This window comes from Sceloporus occidentalis, unplaced genomic scaffold (genome assembly GCF_023333645.1).
Source record: "Sceloporus occidentalis isolate IW3139 unplaced genomic scaffold, rSceOcc1.0.p SCAF_284, whole genome shotgun sequence".
In the NCBI taxonomy this organism is placed as follows: domain Eukaryota; kingdom Metazoa; phylum Chordata; class Lepidosauria; order Squamata; family Phrynosomatidae; genus Sceloporus; species Sceloporus occidentalis.
The window spans coordinates 460001-485895 of record NW_028317264.1 but is presented as its reverse complement, the minus strand read 5'-3'; the positions used below and the strand labels follow the sequence as shown (position 1 = coordinate 485895).

The following is a 25895-nucleotide window of genomic DNA, read 5'->3' as shown; positions in this document are numbered from 1 at the left end:
GCTGGTACCGCCACCGTGGAGAGACCTACGTCACGGTACCAACGTCCCACCCACTAAGAACTGTGGATTCCGGAGGATGTGAGAGGCTTTTGTGGAGTGAAAAGAATTTTTGAACAATTCTAATGAATTTTTAATGAAAGCTCGAGAATACCAATGGACCGATTTCCTAAATATCTTTAAGCAATCGCTGTATTCTTTAAGAGTATGGAACTTCTCCATCGTAGGAGGTTTATATTAACCCATGCTGGTTGAATATAAAACAAAGATGGCGTCGGTCTTGGTGTTAATCTACCACCATGGATTTTCCTGAGTGGAAATATGCAATGACAAAGAAATGGCAATTATTTTATTTCTTTTTTTGTGGATATGATTTGCTGCCATGAGTCCTAACCAGCATATGGTACTGATTTATCCAGGCGAGAGACAACCTACCGTCCCCAAACCTCGCAATAACACGTCCTACGTTGGCAGAGAGAGAGAGAGAAACAGAAACAGCCGATCATGTGGAGCGAGGGAAGATAGTCCCTAAGTTGTATGTCCATGATTAGATAGGTTATCATGTTTACAGAATGCTACCATACCAGCCTGGTGATATCTCACCTCTTGGAGCCAAGTTTCCATGATCCATGAGCCCGTACCGGGCGACTCTGCCCCTCCACAGTGCTGACTGTGCTCTGGTAACTGGGCAGGCTGGGAAGACGTACCAGAGCTGTGTTGTTAGCGTTATTAATGTTGGCGTTGGAGCCCGAGGAAGAGTAGCTACTGGGGGTGAAGGTCGAGTCCACCAACTTCTCGTGGGAAGGGGAGTCCAAGTCCCCCGGCACACCCGATGTTTTGTTGATGTGCAGAGGCCGCTGGGTGGTGAAGGTCTGAGGGAATGCACTCCGAACCTCACTCTGGTAATAGCTGACATGGTTTCCAAACAGCCCCCCGGCCCTCTGAAAATCAGAGATACAATAAGATGCAGACTATGCAATACAACCAAAAAGGCTGGGTGTATGTCAGGGAGATAACAACGTGTTACGGTACTAAAGTACAGATCAAACAGGTGGCATGATATCTAGACCAAGGGATAAATACATACGAGGGATCATCCCAGAGATACAATGCGATACACAACAAAGACAGATAGGTGGTCCGATATAGTGATAAAGTGCGGGGTATATTATATATATATTAATCAGACAAAATGAGCGATCTGTGTGACAGAGGGGGATAAAAGCTTTACAGACTATGAACCACACGTGGGGGTTTACTCACTAAATCAAAGAGTTTTAGGAGCCCAGTGAGTGACCCCTGACATTCAGTACCGGATGAGTAACTGTATCACAGCCTCCGTATTAACAACATGGATTCCTACAGATCATATATGTTGGTGTATACACATAGGAATGTATCTCGAAAAGACACGCACGGTCCAGATTTAAGGGATTACCCAACCGTGTTGCCGTAAAACCACCCAAAACCTCGACTACAGGGAACATAGACCGGCATCACACTCTGTCTGTTACAAGATGATAAGACAGAGCAAAAGGTTTTTGACTGGATGGCTGTTGATGTCAACTTATAAGCCGCCGGAACATGCGCCCGATTAGAAGACGGCTTCTACGTGTTATGAGTTATAGAACGCACCCTAAAGATGTCATCCTCGGACGCAGCAGAAACCGCTTCCTTCATAGCTTTGTCCAGCTCCTCTTCGGCTGTCAGATCCCCGGAGATGGCTCTGCGTATCTCCGGCCCTATATCATGCAGAGTACGTAGCCCGGCCTAAGGGTAACCAAAGTGGGTGAATATCTGGCATAGGAAGCATCTCATGGGGAAGGTTTAACAATTTAATTTTATCTTCTGTGTTGCAACTCAGGTACCACCACCCTACCTCCTCTACCCCAACAAAAATATTGTCCATCCATAAGTTTTGACCTTCTGCCTCATTTACCCCATCAGACCCATTTCTACACCAAGTTCAGACTTGGCTTGCAAAATCCCAATTCCATTGTCATTTTTAAGAAAATAAAGAGTTTCAAATGCATTGTTAATGTCATCGGTGAGTGGGGGCGAATATTCAAATTAATCCAACCTTAGTAGATCTCTCTTCTAAGCATCGGCTAAGCTTGGGGTGTGAAGGGGGCAGTATTCGGTACCTGCAGAGAGAGGGCATTGCGTTGGGACGGTTTCACCACAAGACCCTGTTCTTTTCGCTTCTTGAATTTTCTGAAATACTCCTGGATCAGAAAAGTGGCATAGAACTTCCCCACGGTGACCTCGTCATCTGGAGAGAAGGCAGGACGGACAATTAACGGAAGATCACAGGAACGCCGGAGCAGAGTTAGAGGACAGAAACCACTTATACCAATTTTATACTGTTTTTAGATACTTCTGGTATTGGCCAAACTGCCCAAGGGTGCCAAACGATTCATAAAACTTACAAGAAATACCAAAGGACGGGAGCCATATCTAAGCTACAAGAAGAGAAGATCAGTCTACGACCGTTGAAGACACAAGCGTGAATGCTTTAGGGAAAGAGCAATACCAAAAGGCGTATTCGCAAGGACAACCGGTGACCCACAATGTTAAAACTACAGCCTAACCACAGTCTGGCTGATAGACATCACCACCGAGAGGTCCCAACTCACCCCCGGCAGGCGGCACCACCTGGTCCAACAACTTCATACTTGTCCTCTTCCAGATCTTTTTAATGATTGCCCTCAGCTCCTCGTTGGCCTGCTCCAAATTACCTGCAGAGAGGGACACACGTAGATGCATTCACCGACGGACAGAACGTGAGGTGGGCGAGATACGCAAGAGGGAAAAGAGCAGGAGACGGCAAAGAGGTGGGCAAAGACCCCAGAGAACCCACAGGAGAAATAAGACAGAGATGAGAGAGAGAGATGGACATGCGGTTAAAGGACAAAACTTTGGAAACACGGAAACTTGGAGGCTTCTGGTCAACGATAGATTTTGAGTCTAGGTAAGGAGCCATGTTTTGAGGGTATCTCTGCTTCCGCACGGCGGACCGGGTTGAGACATCATCAAACCCCAAAAATAATAGTCATAATACATGTGGAACGAAGCAGAGGGGTGACAGTTTGGGTAGTAATGGAACTGGATACAATGTATCAGCACAGCAGGGTTTATGAAGAGAGCCAAGAAATGGAAAGAGATCCTATTCCTTCCAGCGTTAAGAAGAAGGGATTTGGGACGAGGCTGAGATATCTTAAAATATATACTTTTGGGAACTTTAAGAAAGTCTTTGGTTGTTATAAAAGCTTCAGTAGCAAACCATGGAATGACCGCCCCGGAAGACGAATTTGCCACGTTTGCCTCTTAATGATTTTGGTGTTTGGGGTCCGGCACAGAGCGGGCAGCGGTGGGAATGGATTAGGAATTACCGTCCGTTTTGATGCACAGGGAGGTCCTGACCAGTGCAAAGAGCGTGGCGTTAAACATGACCGTCCCGTCGCTGTTCAGTGGCATGTTCATGGCGACGAGGCGCTGCGTGGAACAAACAGAGAGATATGAGGACGGAGGATATACAGCGTATACCAGGAGGACACGCTGTGTAACGGGGGAGTCAAACTCACTTTATAACTAAGTGTCGAAAGGCATTATTAAAACGGCAGCACCCAATGTTTTTTAAATAACTAGAATCCAATTAAAAACGACATTTTAAAAAGTATTGTGCTGTTTTCTAGCTTGTATAAAACATATGCATACGTTCATAACAACTAGAAACGTTTTAAATAATAGAATGGCTCAGTCTCAATCACACAGCTAGACACTCTGACTAATGAAAGTCTATGGAAGAATGGACTTCATTAGCATTGCCATAAAGGGGGTCATTACTGTATACAGCACTGGGGGTTATATTACTGTATACAGCGCTGGGGGTTATATTACTGTATACAGGGCTGGGGGTTACATTACTGTATACAGCAGTGGGGGTTATATTACTGTATACAGCGCTGGGGGTTATATTAATGTATACAGTGCTGGGGGTTATATTACTGTATACAGCGCTGGGGGTTATATTACTGTATACAGTGCTGGGGGGGTTATTACTGTATACAGCACTGGGGGGTTATAACTGTATACAGTACTGGGGGTTATATTACTGTATACAGTGCTGGGGGTTATATTACTGTATACAGCGCTGGGGGTTATATTACTGTATACAGTGCTGGGGGTTATATTACTGTATACAGTGCTGGGGGGGTTATTACTGTATACAGCGCTGGGGGTTATATTACTGTATACAGCGCTGGGGCTTATATTACTGTATACAGCGCTGGGGGTTATTACTGTATACAGCGCTGGGTGTTATATTACTGTATACAGCGCTGGGGGTTATATTACTGTATACAGCGCTGGGGGGCTATATTACTGTATACAGCGCTGAGGGGTTATATTACTGTATACAGTGCTGGGGGTTATATTACTGTATACAGCGCTGGGGGTTATATTACTGTATACAGCGCTGGGGGGTTATATTACTGTATACAGCGCTGGGGGGTTATATTACTGTATACAGCGCTGGGGGGTTATATTACTGTATACAGCGCTGGGGGTTATATTACTGTATACAGCGCTGGGGGGTTATATTACTGTATACAGCGCTGGGGGGTTATATTACTGTATACAGCGCTGGGGGTTATACTTTTTCCATTGGATATTAATTATTTCAAGTCATTGGGAGCAGATGCCTCACTTGAGAACTAAGAATCCATGGGACCCCCTAATACCAGGGGAGGGCTGGCATCTTCTGCCTTGGGGGGCAGTAAAAGCCAAATGGCTTCTTCTTCCCCATGCCCCCCCCCCAACATCAGCACTTTCACACATACGTGCACACACTCATACTAACGCTAACACTCATACACACGCTTACACATTAGGTGTTATGTGACCCTGCTGCGTTCCCCTCTCTCCAGGTCGGGCTGACCCTTTGTGGAGACTTTTGGTCTGGGAATTGCCCCCATGCCCCCCCTGGGCCTGCCTGCCCCTAGACCTGAGTATCCATGCAGCAGCCCCTACATTACACCCCTGTGCGTAGACCAGCGTGACATTTCTCTACCTTACAAGCCACACGATGCGGACACAGCTTCCCAAAACCCAGCGGGGGCTGAATCCGCCTCAGCAGGGTCACCACGTCCAGATGTTTGATCCGGCCTCTGGAGAGAGTAAGGGCGGGGGGGGTCAGTACATGCCTGACATTAACATACATTATTCAAACTGCGTACATACAGAGGACATATATATATAATAAACAAAATATCATGATACATGAGAGCAATCAGCTCTATGCCTTTGCTGAACAACATGGGCCCTTGTGGTCTGGCTCAACACCTGTGTTACTGTGTAGATGAATTTGGGGGTCCTTACTTTGCCTCTGGATCATACTCTGCCCAAATCCGTTTGAATTCATCCAGATGATGAGGGCCCAATATGGACCAATCCCGCGTCAGATAGTCAAAATTATCCATAATGACCGCGACAAACAGATTAATGATCTGCGGAGAGAAACGCCCGACGTTTTATTCTTAACAGCCTCACAAAATGCGGAAATAATAAAAATGGCAGAAATACTTAATACTTAGAATGGGGGGGGGGGTAGCTGCATCCTGATTGGTGGAACGGGCATTTTGAGATCACTTCACACAAGATCAGGACGATTTGCCGGCAGATCGGCCCCCATCCGGCCCCCGTCTAGTCGCCCGTTTCTCCTGCTGTAAAGACTTTGTAACGACCTTAATCAGTCGTTGGTCTCGTCTTAGATTCAGGAGCCGTATGTCTATCCCATGCATGTTTAATAGCCTCACTGTATTAACATCTACCTATTCCACTGGGAGGCTTTTCCATGCATCTACTACTCTCTCAATAACGTTAGATTTTACTTTTAAATTGTCACATGATCAACACGATAACAGGTAAAAGGTATAGAATCCTACGACAGCTGCCCGCGGGATCCATACTCACCAAGAAGGCGCAGAGCATGTAGAAGCTGATAAAGTAGAAGACGGCGAAACTGCTGCCGCAGGAGTATTCCCCCTCGCTGGAGTGGTGCGTCTCTGATTCGGGGTCACACCTTTTGTTGGGGAGACAGGCCAGCATGATCTCCTGCCAGGCCTCCCCCGTGGCACACCTGGGGGGGGGGGGTTGATTTTAAGAGATAAAATGGTAAATTCAGGAATTTTTACCGCCGCCCTCTATTCCATTTATCTCTATAGCGCCTGCAGATTCCATAGCGCAGAAGGTTACAGAAGGAGACGTGGGCCCTGCTCCTTGGAGCTTACAATCTAACTCTAACACCTTGTCTTTTGACCAAATGCTTTACATTTGGTGAGAAACAGGTCCCCCCCCCGCCCAATAAACTCCTGAGCAACGCCCGTCACCCTCTGTACTTTGGACAGCAAATGGTTAAGTGAGTGCAGGTTCATGCCCCATCGATGCACTTCTGCACCTAACATGGGTGGGCAACACTAAACTGAATCGCCCTATTAACTGATGTAGCCCACTTTTACAAAATCTCTGGGATTGCCCTTGTTTCTCTCATTTTCACCCCAAAATCTGAATGAACAGGGCAGATCTGGTGCTTTTGTCACTGCTTTATCACAGCTGCTTGAACACAGGTGGATTTATTAAGAATATATTTCCCTCCCAACAAGCTTCACAAGGATCATTATTAGAACCCTATGTGATGGGCTGTAAAAGGGTCGGCTCATTTAGGACCCCCGCATTACCATCGTCCCCCGGGGACTCACCTGAACAGAAGCAGAACAGCCTGAGGGAACGTCTGAAAGTTGTTGTTTCTGTTGATTGCTGTGGTGTCATTTAAAGCAATTTTTCCAAAAACCTGCAAAAAAAAAAGTAAGTCAGCCTTTTCCAGCAAAAAAATGGATTGCTAGGAGTCTGCGGCTACAAAACACGTGGGTCAATGGTGCCCTGTTGGTGGAGTTTGGACCATGCCCCAGGACCCAGACAGAGGAGGTAGGGGGGTTCACTATGTCCTTCCAAAAAAAACGAAGAAATCAATAGCTAATTGGGGCAGATCCATCTTAAATGCCTCTTCACGGGCTCTCAAGGTTCTAGTCACTAAAGGTCAAGTTGAATTGAGTTGGCAGTTGAGTTTGGTAACAAATGCTAACTCATCCGAGATGGCTTACAAGAAGCCCCCCTCATATTTACTAAAGAGTTCTGAGCTCCATAGATTGCGATATATTCCATAAATTGGGCAGAATGGCGACCAACCTACAACCAGATCTACAACCAACTCAACTGGAACCTGGTAAAAGATGGGACTGGTTGAAAAGCTATGGAAGAAGGAGGTGTGCTTGTTGAGTGAGTGCTTGTTGAGCGAGTGCTTGCTGAGGTCTTATCTACCTCTTTTTGAGCCTCTAGGCCCAAGGTGCTTGGGGGGCCATGCCTATATATTGCTTGGTTGCCGGCACTGATATAATGTATAATATATGTAAGGAGCCTGGCCGGGTCACCAATGGGATCCATTGGCCGCAGACTCCAGCCCAACCGGGGAGCAGAAGCTTAAAGTCTGGGGTATCAAAAACAGCGAGAACTTGGAAGGGGTTCCTGGCCTAGGGCACCATGGAGAGTTCCTCAAGGCAACAAAAGACCAAATATGTAGTGCAGCCGTCCCGCTTACCTGCATGCCAATCACCGCGTAGATGAAGAAGAGCATGACAATAAGCAAAGCCACGTACGGGAGAGCCTGCGGGGAACAGGACAAGTCTACGGTCAGGGGCGGAAGAACTGTTACCAAAGAATGGGTCAAGAACCCAAAGAGTCAGAGGTCATTTACAACATTCTCTCGGCTTCGTAAAATGCGGTGCTCATAACTACGCCCCCCCCCCCCGCCAACGCTTCAAAATGGCCTCCTACCCAGCGAACATTCCGAGCGCCTAGAAAAGAGGGGCAATCAGGGGAGGAAAGAAGGCTTGGGGTCTCTAAAAAAGGCCCATTGATAACGAAGATCAATAATTCATCTCCATCCTCTAATGTTCTATTTTGATCATATATATGAAATATTTACATCCAAAACCCATTTCATATGATAAATAAATACCACGGAGCTGTAGTTCTCGGTCTGTCAGGCAGGGGGCGCTGACTCTCCGCATACATATTATGTTATACGACAGGGACATCATTTAACCAGAGAGCAACATCACATTGACATCACTCTGACGTCAGCAGCCCTTGGGGTGTCCTGGGGGGGGGTATTTTACCCAAGGAGGGGCATCGGGCCAAGGAAACTAATTAAACATTTAATACAACCCCTTCCCCTCCGGGAACTATATTGTAATGTCTTTATATACGGCTGATACTCGCTTTCTATTTGTGATTGTTGTCGAATACAGCGAAAACATTTCAATGTTCTGTCTCGTCTTTACCCTTTCGGTGCCAGAGAGTTAGCAGGTTGACTAAGTGGGGAATGTGGGGGGCAAATTCTGCCTCTATAAATTTATCCACAGCAAGCAATGCCACCGGTGGGGCGTTAAACAACAGGTTAATACCTTTTCCCCGATGTAGTATATTCTGTTACCTGGAAGGATTTGATAAAAGTCCAAAGCAGGGTGCGTATCCCTTCTCCGCGGCTGAGAAGCTTCACCAGGCGCATGACTCGGAAGAGCCTGAAGAAGGTGATGGAGATTCGGGAGTTCTCCTCCACATTCTGGAATCCAGAGTAGAGTGGGGTAGGTTACAGAGCACACGGGGCAGGAAAAGAGGTAAGGGAGACCCATCTATGGAGCTCAAGAAGATGACTTCTGCACTTATATATACGATATATATATATCTTACCTTTCCTGCAAAACCCAGATACTGTCCACTACAAGGACATCCTCATAACGGGAGCTAACCCGAGGACAAGCGGCCCTACTGTAGTCCCCAACTAGACGACTTCTAATAAATGGGGCTTTCATTGAGTAATTACCTCTCTATTGTTAATTGCATAAATGGCATCTGACTGAATGGGGGGCCGTAATCTTCACTGGCACGGTGCTGGAGGTTAGACCCATCCTACAGAGCAAGACCCACGAGTCCTCAATGACATCTCCAATGTGGACCATTTGAGTGGAGATGCCAAACTAGAGTTAACCATGAGTCTTGGTTCCTAGGGTTGGGTTGCCAATACTCAGATACCAAGAACCAATTTCATATTAGTGCCTTGCGACTTGGACTTCTTTACCATAATGTTTAGCAGGTATGGCCTTTATCTGTTGTCCTTGTAGATGCGGGGAAAACATCTCAAAGAATATCCAGGTCTCACCTTGTGTATCGCTGTCTGACAATTCAGGTTAAGGTTTCTTATTTTATTTTTATATGTCATTTTCCCTTCAAACTATGGAACCTTTGGCTCGCCCCACCGATATACAACTTGCGCTAACACTAATAATTGCCCCTAAAGAAAATTTACATTTTTTTTTGTTTTTTTCTCCCAAAACACACACACCTGCTGGAAGAAAAGCATCAAACTGGCGAGAGAACGGAACACTGTTACTTCTTGCTGAGAAGGTGCGCAGGGCTGCCCTCCTTTTATTTGGAGCCCTACTGGCAGTACAGTTCGTAAAAATAATAGTAAAAAAAATAATAAAAACAGAAAAAAAAAAAAAACCCCGCTCGGCGTCTGTGGTTCTTTACGGTGACAGCTGCACAATCAAATTAAAGCAACTGTTGAATGGTTGTGAATTCTAAGTGAGCTTGACTTGAAAACCAGCCAACAAAAATCAGAGAATTCTGGGTTTTTTAGGCTACATCCACAAATTATATTTTTTTGGAGGGGTAAACGCTCTGATCTTAACTATAGCAACTAATCAAGCCACTAGAGTTCTTCGTGGACTATCCTTGCACTAAAGGCCACAATGTCTTCGGAACCTGACAACCCAACTGTATCTCCTCAGGATCTTCTGATACATTGTATACATTCTGATACATTATGGGGTTCGTTCATTTGCCTGCACACCTACGAGGTGGACCTCTAATCAGCTGGTTGTGGAGACCAACTTCAGAAGATGTACATGCATATATATTGCGAGCATGGGCTTTTCTGAGGGCAAACCCAGCAAATATAATGTAAAGGTCTACCTAACGGCCGTCTCTGAAGGTCCATAATGAAATATGTTCCAGTGAGGAGATGTTCCCAATGGGTTTATCATTGTGAGGGAGAGTTGGGAGAAGCACCTACCATAAACCTGCCTGGTCTTGAATTTTGTCCTACAGCCAAACATTAACCTGCTTTAACAAATATTGCCGATCCTATAGGTACGATTGAATGCATCGTTCTCAGCAAGAACCTTAACCGTTCCGTTGTCTCCAGGTTAATCTGCCGGAAAGGTTTGAAAAAAACGGCCGGACCGTTCCTTTCTAGCAGCGAAGGAGATAACAGAATCCAGGAGAAGCTTACAAGTACGAAAAAAGTGGTACAAACATAAAAACGACAGATCCACAGCTCAGTAGACACCAGACCAAACACCACATAGAAGCCACAGGGCATGCAGAGAGATAGCGAGAGGTTGGACAAGGTTCGAAGAGCCCCCCGCTGAGAAGGGGACACACGAGTGATACAGTGTTTCAGAGGTAGGAAGGTGATACGTGTTCTGGAGTGGAGTATTATTCTTACCATGGAGGAGGAGCATTGGGCATGTTCACCTGGCTTTAAAGAAAGGTAGACAGAGATAACATGTAATTTTTGGCTAGATCCACAGGGTGGGAAAATACATTCAAAGTTCGGAGCAGAGGGGGGCGGCGGGGGGCAAAAGCAAAGTACACAAGCTAAATGTTAGCGGTACAGAATACGTCATACAACCCTGAAACCTGGGACCTACAGAACTGGAGTATTAGATTTGTAGCATTCTCCTCCTACCCTGTCCTGTTTTTGCTCAATTCTGATCATTCGTTCCTTTAGAATGTGACAAAAGTAAAAGGGGGTCTTATTCACTTAATAGTGAAAGGTAGGCTACGATACCATCTCCGCGGGGGGAAAAGGAGGAGGGTTGGCGTTACGTTAACAGTTTAGTTTGGGGCAACCGGACTATGCAAAGTTACTAGATAACAGGGTTAGTTAGCGGTAGCCAGCTCACCGAAAAGGAAAAGGTTTTTAACTGCCAAAAAAGTAAAAAAAATTGTTCCTGGAGGATTTATAGCAAAAAAGAATCAGAATTTCAGACCCTTCCTTGTTAATTCCCACAGGAACAAAGACCACTCGTTGAAAAAGTATCCCGTCTGCTGACATCACCACAGGAAGCGTTTTAGGGAACGTTGCGTGCTTCATGATGTCACAAGTGGTCGGGTGATGTAAATATCATGATGGACATGACGCAAATGGCTACGGAAACGTCAGTTACGGGGATCTCTAACAGAAAGTGCTACCTTCCACCGTTATGGGATATGGACCGTTATGGGATATGGACCGTTATGGGATATTGTCCTCGTTCGGCTCACCAGGTGAAGTTACTAGCCTTGGTAACATTACCGGTGACTAGTTAAATAAACTAACTAAAGTTAGAAGGCTACGTGTGGCCGACCCGGAGAAAGCTGAGAAGTTTGGTCCTTTTTAATCTAGATAAACGTACCGGCTACAAACTAACCAGACATCATTGGCAAAATGTCAAGGTTAGCACATGAAAGCTCTACTAACTATTGCACCAACACTGGGGCATTAGGATACTTAGATGGCTTAGATGGAATGGAAGGAAGGTTTACTTTACCAAGAGGGTAGTAGATAAGTGGAAGAGCCTCCCAGCACAAGTGGTAGATGCTAATACAGCGAGGGTATTAAACATGCATGGGATCAGCATACGGCTCCTGAATCTAAGACGAGACCGACAACTGATTAAGGTTTGAGTCTCGATGGGGCCGATCTGCCTCAAATTTTATATTTCTGTTTAAAAATGTTGGCGGAATTTAGTATTGTAGAACATAGTTTCGCATTAGACATTGCTCGTTTAACGAGGCAGATATAGTGGGTTTAATACACCCCTGCATATACAATTTTTGGGGGGAATATTGTTATTTAATTAATTTGGAGAGAATAAAATACAAATGTGTAAAGTTACTTGTAACAATGTAACGTTGTTCTATCCACCATTAACGGGTCGCCTATCCTTTTTACACACGGGAGCCACCACAGCGAAGAACACAAGGCAAAGGTATAAGAGACAGTGTAGGGGGTGTAAGAGATAGTTAGTATAAAGAAAAGAGGGGGTTAATCCCTTCTAGCGATGAAAGGGGGCAAAGGCTCTGATACAATAAAGAGTTAAATCTTTTGACAGCCGAGAAGATCTTAAGACCATAGAAAATCTTATTTCAGCTAATCTTTTTCTATATGAGTTTAATTAATTTGGGGCCATAGGGAGTAAATATTTTTTAGATGTTACGTTTTTTTAACACCCTGGCATTCAACAGGTTAATGCAAACATCTAACACATGGCTCCTATACAAATCTGAGTCTTCATGGGTAGGTATGGCATCAGTGTGTAATCTACATACCCAGTAATTCGGAAACCGAATCGAGGGAATTCATTAATCATGGTAATCCCAACAAGATCTCAATGTGATTAATTAACCCGAGAACTTTAGATGAATCAATAAAACAGGAAAAGGTGGATATATGGGGCTTGAATCATTGACCTATCTAAAAAATAAACTTTTTGCCCCCAAAAAAGTCATACTCACAGCTAAGCAATTACACTCCCAAAATAAAAAAATCTGAGAACCAATGCTCACTGCTGAAAGAAAATCAAAGAAAAAATTCCTAACCTATGCTATTGCATATTATTGCCACCGCAGAAGCTCATTGCAGCTCATGTGGTAGTAGAGCTAGTAATGCGAGTATGGATGTTTGTTTTGTGTTAAATGAATATATTTGATAATATAATATTATTATTTTATTATTTTACAGTTAATATTATGTATCACCCGTGTACGGGATGTTAAGTAAAGGGGTGGCAAGTGGAAAGATATTATTGGGGTCATCAGATATGATGTAAAGTGGCTTCTTCTACGCTACATATCCGCTCGTCGGCATTTAAAGGACTACATCGTCTATTTAATTGTAGTAGAATCACGAAGACCAATACATTTTTAGATTGGTCATTGAATCAAGCCCATTTTTTTGGTTAAGCCACCGATGAGATTTGCTTAATATCACATTTAAAGTCATTTTCTCATGTAATTGGCTTTTCTTCTCCTAAGTGACCTATTGTATCCGTTAAATAATTGTTTTTTTATCATCCGCGGGAAATTCAGAAGATGGGAAGGGGTTAGAAGGCGTTCTTCGCAACTCATAATTAAGAACTCAACAGCTAATATTAATAATAAAGAAATATTCTATTAAAATAGATTTAAAAAATGTGAGGCTTTTGAGAACTGCCAACATAATTGCAGTTTTTAATGTTCTAACGATTATCATACATTTTTGACAGGTGGTGTCTGGCTTTTAAAGTCGCTAATTAGGAGGACATTTTTATTCATCACCAAAAAAGCACATAGATTTTTTTTTTTTCTGTTAATATATGCTTAGATTTAAGAAATTATTTTTGGAATTGAGTAATACCTATGCTAGAGTAAAAAAAAAATACATTTCATGGAGACGGCCATGTTTAATTCCCTTTATGCTAGGGTTAATTAGTTAATGGGGTAATTACCCCAGTACTACACGTCTATGTTACTGGTCTCTATTTTCATGGGGCATTTGATTGGTTTAACCCCTTAAGGACAATGGGCGGTCCCTAAACCTATTGAAAACAATGCATTTTGAACCCGTACATGTACGGGCTTTGTCATTAAGAGGTTAAGAATGAAGAACATTTACATGACATAATCTAAGCAGGCTAATAGAATTGTTTATTTTAGATTGGCCACGCCCTCCGTTAATAAAAAGTGACATCACAGATCCTTTTATGGAAAGTACTCACAAGCCATCAATATATCCTGTTAATGACCTGCCATAACCTCTTGTTTTACATTATTTTTAGGAACACTAAGAATCCCATACATAGCTTACTTTTAGAAATTTAATTATTAAATATTTTTATTAACCATCTTTTTATGTGCTTTGAGAATATCTGTGGGCAGCCACAGAAATGTTAGCCCTATCCAAGGCATGGGCAAGGGCAGGGGTGGCATGTTAGAGAATTTCAGGGGGGGGCCACTGAGGATGCTGTACTTGTAGTGAAAATCATTTCGAAGCGAGGTTCTGTAAATTCGGCAGCTTTCCTTTTAGTAGAGAAGGTTTCTGAGGAGAACTCAAGTCCAGATCTCCTCTCAATGTAAAGTCCCATCCCAGATTTGTGGGTATGCTGCCTGGGAAGGTGGAAGACCCCGCCCACTATTAATGACATATGTGACCTCATAACCCCTTAAGTTTGAGATTATCCATAAAAGGATACGTGATGTCACATTTTAGCAACAGAGGGCGTGGCCAATCTAAAACCCGTCTAAAACGCGGGGAATTAAATAAATTAAATGAATCAAATTAAAGTTATTAAATTAAATTAAATCAAATTAAAGTTAAAAACTATTGATCAAGATCTTGCTATAACACAGCCCGTGGTAATGCTTTATCACTCCCTGCTCCTCTTATACGATGTTCATTCATTTTCCTTTTTCTTTTTTCTTTCTACACATTCTTTGATGTTTCGTACATTATTTTATAACACAAAAATGACAAAAAAACAAACAAATCAGAACTCTCTAGATATACTTAACCCTTTATGGGACAGAGGTGTGAGCTACAAATTAGAAATGAAGAGCAAACGTATTGCGCTCGAGGGTTAATCGTAAAGGATTAATGGGTCAGAAAGCCCTGGTAACATCACTTTTATGGGCAGAGGGGATAGGCGGTGATTGTTTTAAACGGAGAGAAAAGAGAACAAGAAAGCCTGTAGAGAAACAGATGATTATATCATGCCAGGTTACGGAGAGCAGGGCCCGAACTGTATAGCAGGAGCTGGCGGAAGCCGAACGGGCTGAGATCACAGAACGTGACACCGTGGCAGCCAGGAAGGGGGTTGGATCCTGTCCTGAAAAGTCATATTAGGGTCCTGTCAACATATCGACCTGGGCTCTATTCACTAAACCCTGCTATAGCCCATCTTACTTCCAGAATTCACCAAAAGACATTCGCTTAAATGGAATAGCCACGCTTAAAGATTATCACTGGTCAGGGTTGGACCGAAGAAGAAGAAGCTGCTACAATCAGTGATGTAAATGTAACACAAGATACCTGACATCATATTTATCAAGGTGAAACTGAAATTGCAGGGTTGTTTTTTGTTTTTTTATGGTACAGGGTCTGCCATTAAAGACTCATTCTAAAGACTCAAAAAAAATAGCATTTTTAATATTGCGCTGTTAAGGTAAGTTTAATAAAATATTTCAGCTGATCCCAGCATGCAGTTCATCATCCCCCTTTCTCATTGGCTATTTAACAACTCTGTAACCTGTTTTATAATTGGTTCAGAAACCGGAGGTCTGATGAGTGTCCACAGAGTCCAAAGCTTATAAATATATATATAGTTTTTTAACAAAATATCTTAAAAACCACCTTATAAAGCGTAACCAATTAATAAATATAATCTGAGAATGGTAATATTTATTATTATTGCCTATTTCTATGTATATATATTTATTTTTTAAAAAGACAAAAATATAAAAAAAAAAAAAAATTTCAAAGAGAAAAATATTAAATTTTTTTTTTTTTTTTTAAAAAAGACTTTTTTTCTGTGATCCGCCAGTCCTGCTATACAGTTAATTTCATGCCAGGAGGAGAATACGCAAGAATCAAAATCCTAACTCTTTCCGAAAAAAAATAATAAAAAAAAATAGAGTTTTTAAAAAATAAATAAATTCAAAAAACATAAAAAGAGTAAACGAAGAGGAGGAAAGACAAAACGAGGAGGGGAAGGTTGTGCAGCCACAGTCACGGACAGACGATGGTTACTTACGTTTAGCTCTGTGATGGCTATATCAACAATGCTACCCACTACAATCAGTGCATCAAATGTGTTCCATGCATCACAGAAATAGTGCTACATGGGAGCCCGGGAGGATTGGAGGGAGGAAGAAAGAGAGAAAGAAAGAGAGAAAGAGAAAATCAAAGGAAAGGAAAAAATAAAAAGCATGAACGAGGGAAAAATGGAAAGAAAAATTAAGAGTAAAACCAAAAAAAAACCAAAAAATTAGGAAAAGGTTACGAGGCGTTATATATATATATATTGATATGGCTCCTCTTGTGTTCGGCGTCTGGGTTTACCCTGTTAAACTGCACAATGACACTCCAAAAATGTAACAAATGCTGTAGGGTGAGAATAGATGAGACAAGGAAAAGCCCCTTCTGTCCCCTTCCTCTGGCTGGCATGGGGTACAATTGGGACTGTTCCCTTCTCTCGTTCCATTCTCACTGGGGAGGAAAAGGAGTCTGCAAGATCAGTAAAGACATAACCAAGGAACAGGGCAGAGAGAAGCACCCAAACCAGCATGGAGAAGGGGAGAGGAGAGAAGGGGTGTGCAGGGATGGGGTGGGGGGAGAGAGGAGATACTTACATTGGTCTCGCTGAGAATGACGTCAACTACGCTGCCAATTACGATGAGAAAGTCAAAGACATTCCAAGGGTCAATAAAATAACCCTACATGGGGGAATCGGGAGGCAAGGCAGGGTGGGAATTAAAAAGGATTGTTAGACAGACTTAAGACGTCAAATACAGTAGCAGCGCTCGACCGCCGCCCTTGCCAGAGGAGCTCACAATCTAAGTTGTTGCAGGCCCCTCTGACACAGGAAGGGCCGAGCGACCATCCCACCTCTTTCCCACCCACCCACATCAAGCTGCTGCCATCCCAGCATCTGCAGCCCCGGTTTCACAGTGTTAACAGGCTAAAGATACACTTAAAAAAAAATGTAAAAAAATTGAGCCAGCAGTGAAGGGGTTAAGCGTCGACACCAAACATTTAGATTTTTTTGCCTGTGACTGTTGTGTATATCAAGGTGAAGTGAAGCGCGTTGGCAAGGGACGTCCTGTAAATATATATATATTTATTATTATTATCCTTATTATTATTTATTTTAATTTTTTTTATATTTTTTTACATTTATTTATTATTTATTTATTTATTGACAGGCCAAGTCATGTTTATTTATTATCATAAAACTGGAGCAATTCTTGTGCAAAATTCTAACTTGTGAGAAATAAACATATAAACCAAAAGAATATTCCTGCTAATTGTACCATCAAATCCCCATCAAATCTTTCTGCCATTAAGTTCTATGTTTCTATTACCATAACGAGCAATGGGGTGCTCCTACTGAATGCACCATTTCATTGGTTGCTATGGTGATAAGACCACTTTTCAAACCAGTTTTTCTTTAAATATCTTAGAAAAGTGACTAAGAAAATATTAATAGATAGGGAGATAGAAAAGTGGAACAGCCTCCCAGCAGAAGTGGTAGAGGTTAATACAGTGAGGGGATTTAAACATGCATGGGATAGGCATACGGCTCCTGAAGACCGACTGAGGTCTGAATCTTTACAGCAGCAAAAACAGGCACGATGGGTGGCCGAATGGGGCCGATCTGCCAGAATATTCTATGTAAAAGGCAAATATATCAGGGTCTGCAATGATTATGAAAACATCGGTGGTTAAAGCTTCCAGATGAAAGCATTAAATAGGTGATACAGACTAACACTTGGGGAGGAATAAAAGCAGGAGATGATACCTCTGTCCTGATCATTTTCTTGTCTGTGTTCTCTATAACTTTTATTCAGTGCGATATGTAACGGGGTCTCGCGGTGGTGAAAAGGTACAAACACGTGGAGGTGGGAAGAAGATGAAGGGGTAGAAAACAACAGGAAATGCTAATATGGCAATGGGGGGGTTAATACAGGAAGGGGGGGGGCAGAAGAATTTACCATATTTGTATGAAATGGGGAAACTAAAAGGAAAGAGAGAAAAGACCAAATAAAATGTTCCTACAGTGGAAGGTCCCAGTCTGACACCCTGAGTCTTGCACTCGACTAGAACAGTAACAATCTGGATATTGTATAGGTTAGAACATAGTAATGATCTATATAATATATCCGATTAGAACATAGCAATGATCTATATAATATATCCGATTAGAACATAGTAATGATCTATATAATATATCCGATTAGAACATAGTAATGATCTATATAATATATCCGATTAGAACATAGTAATGATCTATATAATATATCCGATTAGAACATAGTAATGATCTATATACTATATCCGATTAGAACATAGTAATGATCTATATAATATATCCGATTAGAACATAGTAATGATCTATATACTATATCCGATTAGAACATAGCAATGATCTATATAATATATCCGATTAGAACATAGTAATGATCTATATAATATATCCGATTAGAACATAGTAATGATCTATATAATATATCCGATTAGAACATAGCAATGATCTATATAATATATCCGATTAGAACATACCGGTGATAATGATCTATGTAATATATCTGATTAGAACATAGTAATGATCTATATTATATATCAGATTAGAACATGATAATGATCTAGATACTAGATAGGATTAGAATTTGTTAACAATCTGGATACTGTGTCATATTAGAACATAGTCATGATTTAGATACTGTCAGAGATTAGAATTTAGTAATAATCTGCATCCTTTATCAGAATAGAACCTAGTAACGATCTAGATACTGAATCCAATTACAATGTAGTAACAATCTGGATACAGTATCAGATTGATAGTAATTATCTAGATTCTGTATCACATTAGAACATATTAACAACCCGGATAATGTATCGGATCAGAACATTGTAACAATCTAGATACAATATCCAATTGGATCAGGGCTAGCCGGGTATAATCAGCTCAGAAGTTTGTGATCAGATTTGTCTGTTATCAGATCTGTTCTATTCTCTCAATTCCTTTCCTGTTTTATTTTTATTATTTCTATTCTCTCAAGACGCTTTCCGTTTATACTCGTTCCTGCAGCATAGGTTGAACCTCCCGTTCTTTTGCTATTTACCCCCCCCCCCCACGGCCTCCTCTTCTGGAATGAATTCTTAAATGTTTGAGCTTTTGTCTAATTTTGAGTCCCTTTGGGTGCTTTACACAATAATGTAATTTGGTTTTGCTCTGTTCTTCACCTGCTCTCCAGTATGAATGTTACCTGTTCCTCTGCTGAGAAGAACATCCCATGGGTGGACATCTTACTAGAGATCCAAGGTGCAGATGCGGCCCTCAAGTGGACAGACATCTCCGTCTATCTAACATCATAATGTTTTTTAGTAGAGGGAATGTGCATAGGGATGGAAGTCTCCATCAGTTATCTCCACTGTCTACATGGCCTTACCCAACAAAGGACATCATCTATGTATCTTCTCAACGTCATCGCAGACAATAGCTTTCAATGCGTTATCCATATAAATGAATCCTTACTTGGAACAAACATTAGTAAATGTAATTTTAGTGTCATTTAGGGCATAGTGGCGCATTCGCCGAAATAGGTAGAGGGTTATGGCATTCCAAACGTTCCCACAATGGCGATGACTGTCCATAACTAGATGGGTCGGAATGAATGTGTTTATCCACCCAATAAACTCTACATTGCCAACGTTCACCAATGTCTTTGATTTCTGTATATTTACTATTTCGGATTATTTCCTTTGTTCCGGATCGTGTTCTGATTCTTGGATATTATTAAATTCTCTGTAACTTAGAAAATGTTGAGGAGCCACCCAGCAGAAGTGGTAGAGTGTAATACAGCGAGGGGATTTAAACATGCATGGGGCAGGTATATGCTTCCTGAATCTAAGACGAGATCGAGGCTTGACTTTATGGGTCGAATGGTACCTTCCTGCCATCAAATTCTGTGTTTCTGTACATAAATGTAATTCGCTCATATGCACCCAGACGTGGAAGCACCCCGAGCATTTAATGTCTTCACACGCTGGATCAAGTGCTAGAAATCCTTAATTCCCTTTAATCGCTGCACCGTAGCGATCATTTAGGTAAAGCCTGCAATGGCTAATTCCTGCATTGCTATCCCACCAGGTTGATCTATACATCTGTCTGAATCTAAGACAAGACCAACGACTGATTAAGGTTTGAGTCTTTACAGCAGACTAGACGGGGGCCGATCTGCCTTCAGCCTATATAGAAAGGCGGAAAACGGTATGTAAAACACACATTTACTTTTAACAGCACATACTTTCGATCAGGCAGGGCTTCTTCCCATCATGTTTTGAGTTGTGTGATCTGATCTGCTCGTCTCGGAGGAAACTCGCTGAATTTATCTGAAATGTCACTTAGTAAAGTGATGTTTTTTGCGCACAGGAAGCCGCGGCGCTGAGTATCCTGCGTGTGATTGTTTAGATGATTGAATTCCCGGGCTGCACATGGGGGGCAGAAGCACATTAGGGGTCCCTGCTGGTCTGTGGTTCCCAGGCAGTCCTGTCACATGTTAGGACACACATCTTCTGTGCCGCGTGGCATCTGTCAAAGGCTCCCGGTCCTACCGGGATCTTAGCCAAAGGCTGCTTTGGGCGTTAACCCCTTCACTGCTGGTAATAACAGACGTGGATACATATACGTCCACTCTCTCAGGCAAGAGTTAGCGTAGAGAGGGTTAGTAGGTCTGTATAGTTAGGCATGTGCATTAGGAGGGGGGAAAGATTGGTGTCTTGATATTAGGAGGGGTAAGAGGTAAGTGCCCGTATGTATACAGAGTTTGTAAACTAATGCATGACTTTGGAGGAGAGTGTTAGATGTCCTGATGTCTGTGTATTAGGAGGGGTGAGGGGTAGGGGTCCTGATGTCTGTGTATTAGGAGGGGTGAGGGGTAGGTGTTGTGATGTCTGTGTATTAGGAGGGGTGAGAGGTCTGTGTCCTGATGTCTGTGTATTAGGAGGGGTGAGCGGTAGGTGTTCTGATGTCTGTGTATTAGGAGGGGTGAGGGGTAGGAGTCCTGATGTCTGTGTATTAGGAGGGGTGAGCGGTAGGTGTTCTGATGTCTGTGTATTAGGAGGGGGTGAGGGGTAGGGGTCCTGATGTCTGTGTATTAGGAGGGGTGAGGGGTAGGGGTCCTGATGTCTGTGTATTAGGAGGGGTGAGCGGTAGGGGTCCTGATGTCTGTGTATTAGGAGGGGTGAGCGGTAGGTGTTCTGATGTCTGTGTATTAGGAGGGGTGAGGGGTAGGAGTCCTGATGTCTGTGTATTAGGAGGGGTGAGCGGTAGGTGTTCTGATGTCTGTGTATTAGGAGGGGGTGAGGGGTAGGGGTCCTGATGTCTGTGTATTAGGAGGGGTGAGGGGTAGGGGTCCTGATGTCTGTGTATTAGGAGGGGTGAGCGGTAGGGGTCCTGATGTCTGTGTATTAGGAGGGGTGAGCGGTAGGTGTTCTGATGTCTGTGTATTAGGAGGGGGTGAGGGGTAGGGGTCCTGATGTCTGTGTATTAGGAGGGGTGAGCGGTAGGTGTTCTGATGTCTGTGTATTAGGAGGGGGTGAGGGGTAGGGGTCCTGATGTCTGTGTATTAGGAGGGGTGAGGGGTAGGGGTCCTGATGTCTGTGTATTAGGAGGGGTGAGAGGTAGGGGTCCTGATGTCTGTGTATTAGGAGGGGTGAGAGGTAGGGGTCCTGATGTCTGTGTATTAGGAGGGGTGAGAGGTAGGGGTCCTGATGTCTGTGTATTAGGAGGGGTGAGAGGTAGGGGTCCTGATGTCTGTGTATTAGGAGGGGTGAGGGGTAGGGGTCCTGATGTCTGTGTATTAGGAGGGGTGAGAGGTAGCGGTCCTGATGTCTGTGTATTAGGAGGCCTGAGAATATGTTTGTGTATTATATAGGAAGGACATGGCGTTAGTATGATGTAAATAATATGCATTCCTGGAGTCAATGTATTAGGTGACATTACGCAAAAAGTAAAAACACGGGAAAGAAAAATCATCAGGAATCAGTCTTTACAGCGCCGGGCAGCCTGGAAAGAGGAGCAGAGCTGTTAGCGGAGCGGTGGAGGGAGAGCTGAGATCCGGGCCGCAGATGGACGATGCGGAAAAAAACAACCAAGAGACACCTGCAAAAAACTCTGCAACATGCGCATAACCCCGCCGTTCGACTCCACCACCAGGGGGCAGACTTCCAAGCCTGGGACTGATGTCACATTGGTGTCCTATCCATACCCCCATCCTGCCACTGGAGGCAGCAGAGAGCGACCAACTAAGCTGATTCCCCCAATCAAATCTCATTGTTACTATGGAAGACCACCGTATTAATGTGAAGCAGAATTTCCCCAAACTGCCCTCAAAGTGCCACTACTGTTACTAGCGGGGCAAACTTAAAGGGCATCCTGACCTGCGTCAATCATGGGCTGGCCACACCTTCCAATTTAACCCTTTTGATGATAAAATTGCCCCGATACCCCGGTGGGTTACTTTATACTCAGCGCGAAGTCAGGGCGCTCAAGGGAATTCACCTCGTTTAAAGGAGGATGACTCGCTGGCCACAATGTAATGGTGTCCTTTAAAGTGTGGCAGTAAGTGGCATGCTTCAGAAACGTTTGGGAATACTACTTTCACCTAGTTTTTACTCAGTGGCTCCGGAGATTTGTTGGTTAATCAGTATCGTGCATCATCTTCCTCTTTATTGGGAGGTTTGAAGGCAAATCCTTGAATAACAGATGGATTATTAAAGCCACCCCCCCATTAGCTAGTACCCTTCTTCTAATCCAGGGGCGTCCAACCTGCGGCCCTCCAGCTGCTGCAAGACTACATCTCCCATCCTCCTCAGCCAGCCCCTTAGTATTATGGGAGATGTAGTCCTGCAGCAGCTGGAGGGCCACAGGTTGGACGCCCCTGTTCTACCAAACCACAGCTTGCCCAACGTGGCCCCCAACAGCAAACATTAAATAAGGTCCCCCGAGATTCTCAGTACTCCCGCTGCTAAGCTGCCGCTGCCTCGGCTGGCTGGGGCCGGCAGGGCACGGTGGCCTAAACGGTTAACCACAACCTTGTCAGCCTACACGTGTCCGCCATTTATTATGATAGCAGAGTGTTCTTGCCCCTTCTGGCAGTAAAAGGGTTAAGGCTGGGGAGCAGATAAACGAAACCCTTGTGAGCGGGGTCCTGGCGGCACTCGGGTCGGGTCGTTCACCTTCATTGCTGAGAATCGCAGATTTCCCAAGGGAAATATGTACAGCTCTCATGCCACGGGCAGAATTCTTTCGCATGCTCCCATGCGGCCGTGACGGGGTTAAAGGCAGAGCCCCGTAGTAATTTTAGCCCAGACATCGTGTGGGAGACTCCGGAGGACTCTGCGTGGACTCCCCCGACGTGCGAGACGTGAATACCGTGGGAAAAAATGGCCACCACAGGATCTTTTATTTGTATTCCCGAGAACACATCAACATAGGGTTAAGTGCAGACCCAATAATGGGCTTTTTTCCCCCATTTATGGAGGAGGAGAGTTAACCTCAGGCTTTATTTGCTAAACGGAGAGTCGCGGATCCGTGTGATATTTACAGAAGGGGCCAGGGTATCTGAGCCAGGGCAGAAAGGGGGCTCGGAGGGGAAATAGCCCATAGACGGAGGTAGCAAATTCAAAGTTAACCCTTTCAGTGTGTGTGTGTCATAGGGGTGTTACCCTAAGAAAGTAAAAGCGGTATTATTGGGCACAGGTATTAGGGACTATAAGCAAAAAAGAGGGGCTCCAAGACAAAGTTCAAACACAAAAGTAGGGGACCTTAACTCTTGAAATGCCAGAGAGGGCTGTAACACCATGTTTTTGTTGTATTAATCGCTTCCTTTCGATCAGGTGGGATCAAAGTGTTAGCTCCTGTCCTGCGGCAGACGAGCAAACCGAGATTCCGGGTTGGGTGCCAGATGCCCCCCGCGGTGCCTTCGGCAGCAGCTGGCGTAGCAGTGAGACGCCGTGTCCCCTCTCCCGTCACGTTATGTCCACAGCGCCTCTCTGTACCTACCTTTGGTTTGAAGGCAATGAGTTTCAGGATCATCTCCACGGTGAAGAGGCCGGTGAAAAGCATGTTGAGGATGTTCATGGCTTCCTTGAAAGAACAGCTCTGCCCGTAGTGCTAAAAAAAAACGAGAAGAAGAAACGCATCTCACTGTCTTCTCCACCATTTATCAAATCGGAGTTCTCACTCAACGTATCTTATTTCTAAGTCAGCCTCAAGTGAGAATCATGCCACTGGGGATCTCCCTCTTGGTTAGCTCATGCCACCCAAGTGTCCATTCTTTGGTCACCAAATCCCTGTGCCCCATTTTCCTTTCCTGGCGCCCCTCTTTTCTAGGCGCTCGGAATGTTTGCTGGGTATGAGGGTATCGCAGGGGTCTATCGCCTTATCGGTTCTTCACATTTACGAGGGTGTACGATAAACGTTTCTTACCTGCATGGCCAAGCAGATGGTGTTGAGGAGGATGAGGACGAACATGAGATACTCGAAGTAGGTCGAGTTCACCACGTACCACACTTTGTACTGGTACTGGTTTTTGGGTATGTATCTCCGCAGGGGACGCGCCTTCAGCGCATACTCCACACACTGACGCTGCCGGGGACGGCGAGAAAAAGCAGTCAGAATAACAAATGCCGGGAGAAGTGGCCCGCGGAGCCGGAAAACACTGACATAATCATTTACAAGTCACACAGTCAAGTAAAGCTTCTCACTCATGTTTGCCAGGACCGCTTAACAGTCATGTGACGCAACAGCAGGGCCTGATAGGTTGTTGCCATTTCATTTGACGCCCATGTTCTGTCTGTGTCTCTATTATTCAAGCGGGATGCCCTTTAATTATTTTGCCCTGGTGATTAAGCCCGCGCCAGGTTCTCCTACCCCTAACGGTACTTCATTGCTATCTAATATTTAGCCTTTGGGGGTCTCGGAGCGCTACCTGGTTCTTGTCCAGTTCGCAGTTCTTGTACTCCTGCTCCCCCTGCTCCTGAAAGGTGACAATGACGAAACCGACAAAGATGTTCATCATGAAGAAGGCGATGATGATGATGTAGATGATGAAAAAGATGGAAATCTCCACTCGGTGGTTGAAAACCGGACCTACGTCCTCCGTGTGCGAGTCGATGGCGCGGTACAGCAGCCTGGACGAGGGGCGACATAAACGAGGTCGTTAGGGAAGAAAGACACAGAGCTATTAAATTCATTGGGTTCTAAAAGTAATCATTCAAAAATAAGATAAAAAAATATACATTATGCTTTATATATATATATATATAAAAAAAATATATACATATAAATATATATATATATACATATATACAAATATATATATATATATAAATATATATATACAAATATCTACAAGAAGAAAAAAAATATATAAATATACATATATACAAATATATATATATACAAATATCTACAAGAAGAAAAAAAAAATATAAATATACATATATACAAATATATATATATATATATATACACATAGCGGTGGCTAATTTAATAAAATTATCCCCCTTGCTTCTCTTTTTCACTTATTGCGCTCCAATAACAATATATTGAAAGCGATTCGGACGCGCGCGGCTTTGATTCCGTTGGCATACAGATGTTTTTAGGACGCATCGCGTTAATTGGTGGTGTAGACTCGAGCCAAAAATGTTCCAAACTGCGCAAAAAAAAAACATCTGGCAGACTCAACGCCGTGTAAAATCTGGCAGATGGGAAACCGGGGTGAATCCGTCAAAAGCATTTTCACTCATAATGGAAACATTTGGTAATGTTACTAATCACAAGATATGGTTGTTTCGCTTAGAACGTTTTTGGTTTTTTTGACACATTGTTAATAATGGAAGGAAGTTTAGAAGATGATGCAATAGATGATTCCAGAATCTATTATTCTTTTAAGAAGTCTGTTCTTCTCTG

The 25895-nt window shown here is 43.5% G+C and overlaps 1 protein-coding gene across 8 annotated transcripts in view; it reads right to left on the bottom strand.

Annotated features, from left to right (window-relative positions):
* Nucleotides 1-25895, bottom strand: part of LOC149275476 (voltage-dependent L-type calcium channel subunit alpha-1C-like) — a 163689-nt gene that overhangs the window by 1968 nt on the left and 135826 nt on the right. For 2 of the 8 annotated variants that reach the window (XM_089504675.1, XM_089504676.1), the window contains 17 exons: nucleotides 24913-25114; nucleotides 24411-24569; nucleotides 23985-24095; nucleotides 16549-16632; nucleotides 15951-16034; nucleotides 10625-10657; nucleotides 8549-8677; nucleotides 7652-7717; nucleotides 6756-6847; nucleotides 5971-6136; nucleotides 5377-5504; nucleotides 5069-5165; nucleotides 3390-3492; nucleotides 2634-2735; nucleotides 2142-2269; nucleotides 1633-1767; nucleotides 601-938 (listed from right to left, as the gene is read on the bottom strand). In XM_089504675.1, coding sequence (XP_089360801.1) covers nucleotides 601-938; nucleotides 1633-1767; nucleotides 2142-2269; nucleotides 2634-2735; nucleotides 3390-3492; nucleotides 5069-5165; nucleotides 5377-5504; nucleotides 5971-6136; nucleotides 6756-6847; nucleotides 7652-7717; nucleotides 8549-8677; nucleotides 10625-10657; nucleotides 15951-16034; nucleotides 16549-16632; nucleotides 23985-24095; nucleotides 24411-24569; nucleotides 24913-25114 — 2157 coding nt within the window. The remainder of the gene's footprint in view (nucleotides 1-600; nucleotides 939-1632; nucleotides 1768-2141; nucleotides 2270-2633; nucleotides 2736-3389; nucleotides 3493-5068; nucleotides 5166-5376; nucleotides 5505-5970; nucleotides 6137-6755; nucleotides 6848-7651; nucleotides 7718-8548; nucleotides 8678-10624; nucleotides 10658-15950; nucleotides 16035-16548; nucleotides 16633-23984; nucleotides 24096-24410; nucleotides 24570-24912; nucleotides 25115-25895) is intronic. The other 6 variants (XM_089504674.1, XM_089504679.1, XM_089504677.1 and 3 more) reach the window with 4 other exon arrangements.